This window comes from Sphaerodactylus townsendi, linkage group LG01, assembly GCF_021028975.2.
Source record: "Sphaerodactylus townsendi isolate TG3544 linkage group LG01, MPM_Stown_v2.3, whole genome shotgun sequence".
In the NCBI taxonomy this organism is placed as follows: Eukaryota; Metazoa; Chordata; class Lepidosauria; order Squamata; family Sphaerodactylidae; genus Sphaerodactylus; species Sphaerodactylus townsendi.
In genome coordinates, this window is record NC_059425.1 from 84,056,992 (window position 1) to 84,071,051 (window position 14,060).

Genomic DNA, 14,060 nt, shown 5'->3' on the forward strand with positions numbered 1-14,060 from the left:
CGTGGAACAAATTGTGAGAAACCTGCCCTGGGCCTGCAATGACTGCTTTCAGAGTGGATTGACTGTACTTGGCCCAGATAAAATGATCTGCACCTGGAATGACAGCCCTCAGAATGTAATGACGGTCCCTGGAACCAGAATAGCCCCAGATCCCCGATAACCCTCTAAACACTGGTTCCAATGCGAGGGGAGTCAAGTTTTTTCCCCTTGTCATGTCTCTGCTAGGAAAGCATAGACTACACACTAGTTACAACAGTGTCATGTTGGCATCAGTGGCACACTGGTATGACAGAACTGGTTTGCCTATCTGGTTCGTGATGAAACTCCAAAAGGAATGACTTAGAACAAATGATTGTAGAATGCTCTTCTAGGGTCTTAAAAGCACTTTTGCACATGCAGAATAATGCACTTTCAATCCACTTTGCAGCTGGATTTTACTGTGCAAAATAGCAAAATCTACTTGCAAACAATTGTGAAAGTGGATTGAAAGGGCATTATTCTGAATGTGTGAAAGTGCCCTTAAAGATTGATATATACCTTAGTTCTATTTGGAAGGTAAATTTATGTCTGAGCTGTACACTCACTTGAGTCTACAACTGGGAGGCTTTGATTACTCAATAGTCATCCATACCGAATGTTCACTGCACACAAAAAACTACCATATCAGGGGGAAAGGCTTCTACCACAATAGACACAGTTTTACTATGGTATTGAGATCAAGACCCATGAGACAAATATGTTCTGAATTCTAAAAAACTTAGCAGACACAATATTGAAACAGTGCTTCTAAAAGGCAGCAAGATTTATAACTATCACTAGAGTATGATTAATACCAACATATATCTAAAGAGCAGTTTGTTGAAAGAGCCCCTTGATCACTGCCACATTTATCTCAGGGCTTCCTGCCAAGCAGCCTTCCCCTAAATTGTGGAAGGATTTTTACATATTTGTTCTATCAAGGTCACAATTGTATGAAAGAACTGACATCATCTCAGGTCTATTCTTAAAACAAAATGACATTAGACCTTACGATAAGAACATAAGAATGAGCCTGCTGGATCAGACCAGAGTCCATCTAGTCCAGCATTCTGCTACTCGCAGTGGCCCACCAGATGCCTCTGGGAGCTCACATGCAGGATGTGAAAGCAGTGGCCTTCTGATGCTGCTCCTGAGCACCTGGTCTGCTAAGGCATTTGCAATCTGAGATCAAGGAGGATCAAGATTCGTAGCCATAGATTGACTTCTCCTCCATAAATCTGTCCAAGCCCCCTTTAAAGCTATCCAGGTTAGTGACCATCACCACCTCCTGTGGCAGCATATTCCAAACACCAATCACACGTTGCGTGAAGAAATGTTTCCTTTTATTAGTCCTAATTCTTCCCCCCAGCATTTTCAATGTATGCCCCCTGGTTCTAGTATTGTGAGAAAGAGAGAAAAATTTCTCTCTGTCAACATTTTCTACCCCATGCATAATTTTATAGACTTCAATCATATCCCTTCTCAGATGTTTCCTCTCCAAACTAAAGAGTCCCAAACACTTCAGCCTCTCCTCATAAGGAAGGTGCTCCAATCCTTCAATCATCCTCGTTGCCCTTCTCTGCACTTTTTCTCTGTCTTCAATATCCTTTTTGAGATGTGGTGACCAGAATTGAACACAGTACTCCAAGTGCAGTCGCACCACTGCTTTATATAAGGGCATGACAATCCTTGCAGTTTTATTATCAATTCTTTTCCTAATTATCCCCAGCATAGAGTTTGCCTTTTTCACAGCTGCCATGCATTGACCATCATTCCCATCCCCAAAACCAAAGTATGTACAATTGCTTTTTATTATAATCTACTCTACTCTGGAAACTGGAGCTCAATTTCTTTACACTGAAATAAGACAACGGTGTAATGTTACTTTACCAAACCAAATTTAATGACAAATTTTGAGTTCCAATCTGAATCTCCATGTAAAATACAAAAAAATTGAAGAATATGGTGACCTTTACATAAATCTCAGGCTGATTATGAATGTATTTGAAAGTGGCATCAATTTACTTAACATTTACATTTATCAGAAGGTCTACTGCTCTGTCAGGGTCTATAATATTCTGTACAGGTAATTTTGTGTATTTGTTAAATAATCAGCTGTGAGCAAATTGCACCACAGAAACATAGCATCCTAGGGTAGCTTTGCTAATCCAGAGGGCAACCGGATTTGCCACCTGGGAACAGGAGATTATCCTTCAAGAAGACACTATGCAGATTTCTATTCATTGTTTATATGTGCATATTACCCTCCTTTGCTTCAATCTCCTGTCAAATGGAACAGCCCTCTTTTTCTTCCCTGTTCAAGTTGGGTGATGACTTTTCCAGAGCTTTCACTACTATGTTCGTCTTGCCAGTCACTCCCATATGCTCCTTCTCTGGTCCTCTAATCTTAACATCCCCTCACCACCCCCACATCAAGTTATAAATAGGCAGTGAAGGGGTTTCCCGCTTCAAACATTACTCAAGTAGTGTGGGAGCTGCTATTACCTTCTGGCACAAAAACTATTCAGGTAACATCAGAAGACCAGGAGAAATCCAAAAATACAGCCAATGTCACCTCTCCTAGAACTGGAAGCAGCACTGGCATGAAAAGAGATGCATTATATGGACTTCTCTCCATGTGGTCCATGGCTTCTAGTTACCTGTGTGGCAAGGAAGGTGCTATGCTGCAATAGCTTCCAAAGTGCTTATGTAATGCAAAAAGGGCCGTCAGATGACTGTTTAGAATATAATGTTGCTAAGACATTACTTAAAGAAGCTATTCACTTGGCAATGTGGCCCCAGAAGAACAGATGATGTGTGGATTAAACAAACATATCAAAAATGGTTACAAGAAGTGTCACTGGACTTTTTGTTTGGATCCAGCAGAAAAGCTTGTGGACAGAATTGATGGAGCTGCTCTTTTCCTAATCATCATCTATCTTCTATCCTAAACACAGTCTGCTGTCTGTCCAGAAAATACTCTGAGGATTGGGAGAGCCTCATGTATAAAATATGGTGCAGTACAGTGTGCTGCAGCAACAATCATCCCCCTCTGCTAAGGTATGCTGCCAGCAGAGAGGATCTTCACAAGAAAAACCAGGCTTCCTGGGGAAAGGAAGGGAAAGATCTGCTCTGCTATGAGCTTTTCCATTGGATCTAATAACCCTTTCTCAGTTCATAAATGGATTAACCAGATATCTGGAGAATTATTAATGTTGCCCAATTTTTAACCTTTTAATTTATTGGTCCTGGAGAAAAGAAATATTCCTATTGAATGTTTCCTTATGGCTATGTGAATTTATTTACCTAGATTCTATGGAGAACTTACCTAAACATAACCTTCAAACTAGAACAGACATGGACTCCAGTGAGAGAAATCCAGACAATCATCAGAAGTGGATGCGAAAACCTCCTAGAGGTTACAGAACTGTATTATTATCCCAATGTAAGCAGCTAGTCTGACTCCCAGCCTTAAAAAGTAAAACAATGTGTCACCCAATAGCCTGGCAGTTATTGGTGTGTTCCATAAGCAACAGAGCACTCTTCTACAGGAACAAAGAATAGGACATACACATTATCTCACAGGAAAAGATCAGGAAAACCATGAGGAGGTTGTCATTTTTCTGAGTCCTTAACAAGAGCAAAGAGCCGAGCAAGAATGAGCAAGCAGGAAGTCTGTTTAAGAAGATGGTGCCTGAATACAGAACCAAGGCACTTGATGTCCCCATTACATTGTTTTCTGATTCTGTAGCATTTATCTTTGAACACACTGGCACAATCCAATTAAAGATCAGTTCTTTGGGATGGATGTGTGTGTCCAGTCCATCTAATTCGTAATAGTTACAAACTGAACTCAACTCAGTTACAATAAAATAACAAGGACATAATTACGGGTATGGGTTTCAGTGTACCATTTCATTAGCACTGCACTAAGGACATATTTAAATATAAAACTATTGTGCTGAAATATTTAACAAGAGAGGGATAATATTTTATGCATAATCGTCTCCGTAATCAAAGCTCTAAAACCAACCAGGAGGGTTTTCCAATGAGGACTCAAAGTGATACATTTGTTCTCACTGACCTACAAGAATATCTATGTGCACATGAAATAGTTACATTGAAATCATTTTAAATAATTTCTCATGGTAGCCAAATTCTGAAGATTTCTTCTACTGTCAGCATTTTTATTTCAGGTTTGCTGGGGCATGTCCATAAATGCTTGTCATGGTGGGGATGGCCAACATGAGCAATCATTTTCAAGTGGCTGCCACATGGAGTTGTCTGCTGAACTCCAGCCCTCATTTTGCCTAGTTCCTTCCCACCTCTTACATGCACAGTTATTCTGGATCATATCCGAGAATGGGTCCCAGCCATTTTTCAACCTCTGCCACTGCAACATTTTTCCTTAAGGCATAATCTTCCACCTGCAGAAGAAACATGAGGGTAGCTAATTTAGCACATTCACTGCTGAAGTCTCCATTTTTTCAGTATGCTCGAAAATCTAGAAAAGTCACTTTCACCAACCATTCCCAGCAAAAAGTCTCATAGGCTGCCATTTTGTGTTGTTTACCTGATCTTTCAGTATTTTCCCAACAGCAAAGTATTTGGATTCAGGATTAGAAAAGTAGAGACCAGACACTGCAGAAGCAGGCATCATAGCTAAGGATTCAGTCAGCTGAATACCTGAGAATGTCAAAAGAAGGCATCTGTGGTTACTTAGGAACTGGCATAATGTAACAGCTAAGAGAATGAACTAAGATGTCCTTCATTCAAGTTCCATTTCAGATATGAATTGACTGGGTGGACCTAAGGCAAGGTACTGTTTATTTTGTGCCCTTGTCTCTGCTTCCCCAGGTGTGTGACATATTGGCCTATCTTATTGTTAATTTCAAGACTGATCATCTCCATAATGTGAGCTCATCTGAGCAAGTGTGAAGAAGTGTGCTACCAAACCACAGAGATGACAAGTGCCTTGTTACACAGGAGCTGCAGCAGCAGTTCTGATGTTCATGTCCTTTGAGTAGCACAAACAGCCCAGCACTCACTGCACCAGGATTAACCCGGTTGTCCAAGAATTAGTCCTGGTGTTGTGAAGAGCTGCACTATGGGTGAAATGTAAAGCTTCTGAAGATACCAGTGGTAATGACCCAGTGATGTCAGAAGCTGAACCACCTAGGAAGCTTCAATGAAGAATCAGGCAACAGAACATCCAAGCACAGTAATTTTTACTCATACTAAAAATTATTTGAGGCGGGGGGGCAACATGGATACTGCAGCCATTTTAAACAGCTTTTTAATTACTAGCACTATTACCAGACTTCAGAGGTTTTGAGAACATAGGGGATGTTTATGAGACCTGCAAATAGCTGTTTCTAGAACCCTTTATACCATTTTATTCACTTCACATGACTCTCACTCATCAGGAAAGAGAAATCACCATGAACCTCCAATATGGAACCATCATACATACCCTATACACAAAGTCAGGAACTTTGCAATACGAAGGATTGATGTACTTCACAAGTGTATAATTGATAGTCCTACAGAACTTTTATATCATTATTTGCCCTTTACAAACACACAGTACTCCATGGGTTAGTTATCAACATGACAAATGACATCATAGTGGCATTGCACATTCCTAGACAAAATTTGCTCTTGAATGTATTGTCTATTGATTAAAACACTTATATAAGTAAGGATATTGTAGTACTTGGCTGTACCAATTGATTGGATGAGATCCCAGACTAAAAAAACCCCCTCACATTTAAAATCTGGGACACAAGGGTGTATGCAAAGCACCATTAGCCATACAAAGATTGCAGATATTTTTAAACCAGATGGCATAAGTCACAGTAAAGCAAAAAAAAAATCAATATATAATCTCCCTTTGAAAAGGACACAATATTTTTTCCCTTTTACCTCTTTTATTTCCTTGACCTCGGGACAATTCTTTTTCCCCAAGTTACTTTTACTTTTTCCCCCTTTAATTTTGAAATACTGAACTTATCAAAAATAAAACTTTGGAATATTCATTTTTATCAAAACCATGTTTTAAAATACAATTTCTTAACCAGCTGATCTCTACAAAGATACCTGTTTCATCTTCAATATTAGCCAGTCTCCACATAGTGAGTTTTTCTGTGTGGTCAGGCTGACAAGGATAACCAGGAGCTGGACGGATTCCCTCATATCTGATTCTACGTAATTCTGAAAAATCCAGTTGTTCATTTCCACAGTAAGCCCAGAATTCTTTTCGAGCCCTTTCATGGAGTTCCTCTGCAAATGCCTGGGTATAAACCAAAAGCAAGCAGTCACTGTGAGTCTGCCTAAGACATTATTATGCTTACTCATTACTAGAGTACACTATAGATAACAGCCTTGAAGAAACCAGGGGTCTTTCTCATTTCTAGTTGTTTGTTTTTATTGAAAGAAACATACAAAAAATTAAAGATTATTATTCCTGCACTTTTCAAAAATACCCCAGGCTGACAGAACATCAATATATATATACACACATACTGAGTAACCAAGCATTTGGTATTTGCACATTTGGAATATTAAATGATTATCTTTTTAATTCCATGTTCTCAGCCAAAATTTATAATGACAATCATGGTTACCTCTGCCAAGCGGTCTGCCAGTGCTTTCACCATTATGATATTGTAATCATCACATTGTTCCTCATACTCCTTGCACAACTTATCTACTCCAAAACATGCCACAGCAAACAGACCCAGATAATCATTAACTCCGGATTCCAGAGGGGCTATAAAGTCCGACAGGCAGTAATAGGGATCTGTATCGGCAGGGTCTTTCTCAGCCTACAACAGCAAATGGACTCACTGTTACAAGAAGCGACTCTCAGCAGGCCTAGGTACAATCACATGCCACTTGCTTTTCCTCTATTTTACCTGTTTACACTTTCAAAAATTCAAAGCAGAGGTTTATAGAGGAGGTATTCTTCAAATATAGGAGAGTACTTCTTCCTTTTAAGAGCAGTACAGTATGCTTTCCATCTTAAAGTTGATAAGATTTGCACAGTTGTTCTCAAACCAGTTATAGGTTTTATTTGCTTCCCTTTAAGGATCACATAAAAAACTTAAATAAGAAGTAAAGACTACAGGATCATTCCAAGGAGAAAGGTATTTTTTAAAAGAATAGGAATGTAGCAAAACCATCTAGTACTGTTGCTCTACAGTATAAGAATTTAGTTGACCCATTGAAGCTGATTTAAGCCATTTCTAACTCATTTATGGAGACGCACAATGTTACATATTTTAAAAGGATGTTTTCTGACTAATAAAATAGATTAAGCACCAAAGAGAAAATAAGGCACCACATTTGAAGGACACAATTCAACGGCTGTCAGTGGTAAGGAAACTAGAACTGGGAAGGGAGGAATTAAGAGGTAATTTTCCACTGAATGTTGCCTTTGCAAGTATACACCATAGTAAGCAAGCCCTTAAACAATCCGAAGGTCATCCCAAAACACATATTGAAGAAAAACTGGTTTACACTCTACCTGCTGCCTTAAGCCATGGAATTTAGCTATTGGTTCTGGAGACTGCATTTCCTCATCCGCATATAAATAAATATCATCTTGAATACTCCGAGCTGGCCAAAATCCAACAAGACCCTTGGCTTTAAGTTTCTTTTGTGCAATCAAAGTTTTCAACAAGCTTTGAGCATCATTATAGACCTTTTTTGCCTCTTCCCCTGGCAAATGAAGAGGGGGAAAAGACAAATATTCAAAGCAACTTTCCAACAAACCCCCTTTAAGAATGATTTTTTTAGCATTGTTTTCCTCCTATACCCTTAAATTCATGCTTCCTCTTCACAATGACAGAAAGCAATGTTAAGAAAGCTTACTCACAACTCCACTCACATCTGTCAGGAATGCACTTTTAGGATTGCACAGGAAGTCTACTAATGACACAGATGAGAATCAATACACTCTTGCCTGAGGCTGTAATATAGTGCTGCAAATTTTTACAGTAGGTAAAACTTAGTACAGGCATCTAGTTTACAACAGAAGACTGAAGAAGAATAGTGTGTGAAGGTGCCTAAATATTCCAGAACTGATGCTCACAAATGCCTCAGAAGACTGCATTTGCCATGTTCAGCCCAAGATAAACCAGGGTGTGCATGCACATGAGACACAGAAGATTAATTGTTATTAATCTTTTGCTTTGATCTGCTTGTGGACCATCTATTTACAGGCACTATTTCAATAACTCTCCCGTTCTTCCCAACTGCACCAACGATTTAACTGAGCTTTAATCTGGCTGATGAATCTATTTAATTAACATTGCTCCCATATGCATTGTTGCTATCAATTTGTGCATAAATATACATAATTTGAAGGCATGTCAAGTGGCACTTTGCATACCATTTAGACTCTCTACCAGGGAATGTTACTGTGCTACTTACCTACTGCTTTATCTTTAAAGATTTTAGGAAATCCCCGGTTTGGGTATTTGCCTCTAAGCTGCCAAACATCAAAAAATGGCTTCCAGTCAATATACTCCACCAGCTTCTGCAAGTCATAATCTTCAAAAACTTTAGTGCCAATGAATTGTGGTTTAACTGTAAAAATACAACGTGTAGATTTTGCCGTTCACAACCCACTATGTAGGTTACTTCTACTTCTGCAACACAGCACATAAAGGCATGTTCCAGAACAACAAGAAGTCATGATTCGTACACAAACAGTTTGGGTTCCAAACATTAGTTTCTTGCCCCCTGTCCAACAAAATTCCCCAGAGGCTATCTGTCACAAGACCAGGCCTAGGAGGGCCATGCCTGTTTTGTAGATTCTGGGTTCTTTTCTCCAGATACTCTGAATCCAATTCTCAATAATTTTATTGACAAGAATAACAGAAAACAATAGAACATTCTAACACAGCTAACAGCACGGCTCCTGCAGGCTTGTCTCAGCCCTAAACTTGGAGATGCTCCCTCCAGCACAGCTTGGATTAGAATCAACCTTTCTTTGTCCCCAGGAAAACTCCGTTTCCTGCCATGCGGTACCCAGCCTTTGATGTATGAAGGTTTGGTTACTGGCTTCCTTTTGGGTAATTTATTGAACCCATTTGGTTCCCTACCCAGAGATCAAAGGTCTTGTCAGGCTAATGTGACTTGCCTGATACAGTAACGGAACAACTTCGTCACAGTATCCCACAATGCTCAGGCTTGTCACTCCCACTTCCATATTAATGGTGTTCTCCCATATACTTCTGTCATAGTAAATTATTTGAGGATTTTTTTTACATGACGGAGGGAATATGTGTGCTACAGCAGATTACTGACTGTGTATTCAAATGGACATTTGCCTTAAGTAAAACCAGCACTTAAGACTGAGACAAGATTACGACTGGGATGTACATGGGATGAGCTTTGATAAGAGTTATCAGTCTATTTTATATTTTGTGTGCTTCAGACTCCCTTCTCTGTGATCAGGCAGCCTTCAAGAGTGGAGCAATATTTCAAACTGATCCTAAGCTACTGACTGACACTCTAGTTTGGTGTCTACTCTCATACATAGCTTGGATATCACATATCTAATTCTGACCGCCCACCCCCCACCCCCGCACACACACCTCCACATCTCAGCCATCATTTTAAAGGAGGTGGGTGAATGAGGAATGAAATCATCAGATGCAGGTGTGCGGGTAGGGAAACTGCTCTCCTACTGCTGGACAAAAACACACTGCAGGTAAGTGGAAGGATAGTGGAAGAGGAGCAGGAGTTAGAAAACAAATGCAGCAGGTGAGTGGGGAGGTTCATGGAAGAAAGAGCAGTTGAAGCCATTGCTGCCACCCCATCACTAGACAGCAGGAGCTGCAGGCAAGTGGGCAGAGGACTAGAGGACAGGATCCCTCGTGTGAGTGTCATGGGTTTCCCATTTATGATGACTAAACACGGTTCAGCCAAACCATGGTTTGCAAATACTGGTTGCTGTTACATTTTAAATCAGTTTTTTACTATAGTTGTACTGTTGTCTATGCCAATAAAGGCTTGCTGCTGAAAAAAATGTGAATGACACCACTTTTTTGTTATGTTTTCACAGTCTCATTGAACTGAATTACTAACATATGAAGTCACTGTTCTTTATATCCTGTCACAACTGAAGTTGATCTTCAAATGCTACATGCTTATAGACCTTAGTTAGACCTGGATCCATGATCAATAATAGATATTTGGGCAGCTTCTGTAATGTGGAACGGTAATTATTTAACAACATTATTAATTTTAAACCTATGGTTGAGGACAGCAACAGATTCCATCTTGTTGGTCTCTCTTTCCCCTCCCTCCCCCTCTACCCTCTCCCTCTTTCCTTTTCCCTTCCCTTCTTCTCTTTTATATTATCCATTGGTGTAATTTGCTCTATTTTTTTTCTATTAGAATTTAATTTGGCCTGCCCTTTCTTTTCTTTTGTCTTTAGTTGACTTAGCACCATCATGTTTTATTAATTAAGATTTTAATGTTATGTGTACATTTTCTGTTGAGAAATTTCTTGGAAACTGCCCTAAGCCTGATGTGTTAAAAAAGCGTAGGACAGAAATTTAATAAATAATTTAAAAAATAACATAGTATGTTCAGGCTAAAATTCAAATGCACACAAAGTTTTCAAATAGCTGCTTCTTTTGACAAGATAAAATCTGTGATCTGAAGAAGCATAAAAGTCATTCGTAGAAAAAGAAACGGCAAACGAACCTTGTTTAGGCTGTGCTACCCAATTATAAGAGAAGCTCTTGCTTCTTGCTTGCTGTAAGGACAAGTATCTCCTTTCCTGCATGGAAATAAGGCTGCAGTTGATATCTGCATCAGATCTGAACAAGTTATTATCAGTCAATTTATCAAAGGCTTTTCAAAAAAGCATGAACAAAAAATGTAGATAGTAATGACAAACGACTAGTACACTCAACATTAAGAAGCTATATCAACCTTGAGAGCATCGTAGTGGTCCTGTCTAATATCTTCATATTCTTCTAGTATTTCTTCAAAAAAGTCATCCTTTAGATTCACATCTAAAAGCTGAGAGCACTGAAACAAATGCAGCATGGTTATTAAACTTGAGGCTGATGCATGAAAACCAATTTCTCACCATTTCTCTTTGCCATGCACTTGAAATCCCTCTACAAGAACATGCGTAATAACCCACCCCAAAATTTTTAAATTATATTAAGAATTATATTACATATTAACAGAGAAAGTGATTCTTTCCTGCAAACATCCTTTTCGTCTTTTTTCATGGAAACTATTTTACACAAAAAATTCCCATGTGAAGGTGTTAAAAACATCAAATGCAGACATACTTGCCACTTCAAAAATAAACATGTGAATGAGTCCTGAAGCTAAGAATGAAATAAAGAACTAATGGGAGATTTTTATTTAAGCTTTTCACTGTACATTAAATTCAGCTTGTTTCAAATTACAGATTTTGAAAGCTTGTTTTGTCATTAAAAATAAAGATTGCCAAATGGATTTTTTTACTGCCATTTTAAAGGCTTGAAACCTCCATATTTATCAACTGCCAGAGTTCTACTTATGCAGTAAAAGGAGGGTTATGTTTCCCTCCACATAATTGATTTAAACATACAGAAAAACAGGAGTCACTGTAAACCGCAATGACACAGATTAAGATTCAAGCCTCTCATTTGGAACCCAAAATATTCCCTTAGAACACAGTCAAAGTGCAGGAACAGTCTGAAAATGGTAGACTTGAAGTGTGAGCCTAGCAAAGCATATTTAATATATTTACAATCACAGGCAAGCTACTTCTGAGATTTCAATTATTCATTAAGCAAGCTGTTCAAGTCAGATTTAATTAAGCCCATAACTGCCTTAGGCCTTCAAAAATATCCTCCCTAAACAGAAATGCATGGTTGAGATATATTGAAGCCTTTGCAAAAAATCACTTAATTTCCATAACGTTTTCACATTTTTTTGGATAAACTAAAAATATTTTGCTGTACATTTACACACTGGAAAAATCATATGAGTGGTGTTATACACTACTGGAAGGGGGATAAACAGTTTAATATCACTCAAGGGTACCATTTGTGGAGTTGTGGGGAACCAGTTATCAGGGCAAATATGACACCATGAAATAAGAATAAAAGTAGGGTGAGGAAAGTCATCTACTTCATTCATGTCCAGCAGGATGCCACATGGCTTAGTTCTGTAAATGGTACTTTTAAATATTTTTATAAAGGACATGGATGAGTGGGCAGAGATACTACTCATTGCATCTGAGATGACAACAAATTGGGAGGAGAAGCAAACATCCCAGAAAATAGAGATAGAATTCAACAAGATCTGAACACACTGGAAAAGTGGGTGGGTGTGAACAAAATACAATTCAACAGGAGTAAGTGCAAAGTTCTACATCTGGGAAACAAAAATGAGAAGCACACATACTGGATGGGGAGTACACTTTTGGGTTAGCAGTGTGTGAACAAGATTTCAGTGTATGGGTGGATTGTAACCTAAATATGAGCAGTTAGTGTAATGCAGTGGCAAAAAAGGTTAATTTGATCTTAAGGTGTATCATTAGAAGCATAACATCCAAACTGAAAGATGTCATAGTCCCACAGTACACTTCATTGGTCAGGCCACACCTGGAGTACTGTGTGCAGTTCTAGTGGCCTAACTTCAAAAAGATGTGGACAGAATGGAGTGGGTTCAAAGGAAAAAAATGAGGATGATCACAGGCCTAGAGATCAAGCTCTACAAGGAAAGGCTGAGAGACTTAGGAATCTTCAGTCTGGAGAATAGGAGGTTGAGGGGGGACATGATTGCTTTCTTTAAGTATTTGAAGGGCTGTCACTTACAGGAGGGCAGAGAACTGTTCCTGTTGACAGCAAAAGACAGGACTTGCAATAATGGTTATAATGGGCAGGAAGGTATCTGCTTGATGTTAGGGGAAAAACATTTTACAATAATACCTCAGCAGTGGAATCAGCTGCCTAGGGAGATGCGGAGTTCCCCCTCACTGCCAGTCTTCAAGCTGTGGCAAAACACTTGTCAGGAATGTTTTAGGGCAATTGGCCATGCTGGTAGGGGCTGATGGGAATTGTAGTTCCTGAACATCTGGAGAGCCGCAGGTTCCCTACCCCTGTCTTAGGGTGATAACTAGATGGTGTAGATGGCACCTTACAACTCTGTGATTCTATGCACCTTTTCTAATTGCTTCAGTAAGAATTAGAGCACTGTATTGCACAAAACACTATTTATTCAATATATTTTATTAATTTAGATTGCATTTCATCCCTGCCTTCAAAATAATCAGCAGTCTAATGCCATAAAATATAATAGCTTACTAAAATCATTAACACAACAAATCAGAAGGACAAAAAAACCTCAATTGTGTCGTGCACTGGCTCATTCAAAGGCATTCCTGATTAAAATGTCTTTACCCTGTTACATAAGGCATAGCCCCCTATCACATCCTATGGGATGAAAACGAACAATTTGAGTGGTAGATAAAAAGTCTCTCAGCAAGTTTCCACCAACCTATTTTTGAATAAAATTATTTTTATTTTATTTGTTCTAAAAAGCAATGCAGAGGAAGCCATTTCTTCCAAAGTTTATAGATAGGGGGACTGTGGGGGACAGGAGGCTGTCCTGCCCCTGAAGGAAAAATCAGACACTTCAAGAAGAGGAATGAGATGTTGGAAAGAACTCAGGAGAAGGGGGAGTGGAGTTCTGCCTCAGGAACAGAGCAGTGATAGCTCAGGTCAGGTTCAGAAAAAAGAGCAGACAGAATGAAGGGTGGCTCTGCCTGGAAGTGTGGCAAAGCAGTTTAGCTCTATCTCTGGGAGAGAAGAGAGTGCTAGATTGTTAGGTCTGTCTGGTGATGAGCAGACCTCATACCATTTAATCTGACGAGGGAAAGGGCAGGCTGCTGTGGGTGGAATTCTGTGAGTAAGAGGTGATCCAACCTCGTTGCTACACAATAAAAATCTGTTTGTGCCTGAAAGCATTGTAGAAAAGTCTAACCACTCTCTGAAGTCATAAACAGTTTAAATTTT

At 39.1% G+C, this 14,060-nt stretch overlaps 1 protein-coding gene across 1 annotated transcript in view; it reads right to left on the bottom strand.

The window, feature by feature from the left end:
- Nucleotides 1–1,894: 1,894 nt before the first annotated feature.
- The window catches only part of MTR (5-methyltetrahydrofolate-homocysteine methyltransferase), a 78,859-nt gene continuing 66,693 nt past the window's right edge, over nt 1,895–14,060 (bottom strand). Inside the window, 8 exon segments of the mRNA XM_048485678.1 lie at nt 1,895–4,445; nt 4,592–4,704; nt 6,118–6,310; nt 6,645–6,845; nt 7,547–7,740; nt 8,455–8,610; nt 10,741–10,816; nt 10,972–11,070. Coding sequence (XP_048341635.1) covers nt 4,359–4,445; nt 4,592–4,704; nt 6,118–6,310; nt 6,645–6,845; nt 7,547–7,740; nt 8,455–8,610; nt 10,741–10,816; nt 10,972–11,070 — 1,119 coding nt within the window. The 3' untranslated portion in view covers nt 1,895–4,358.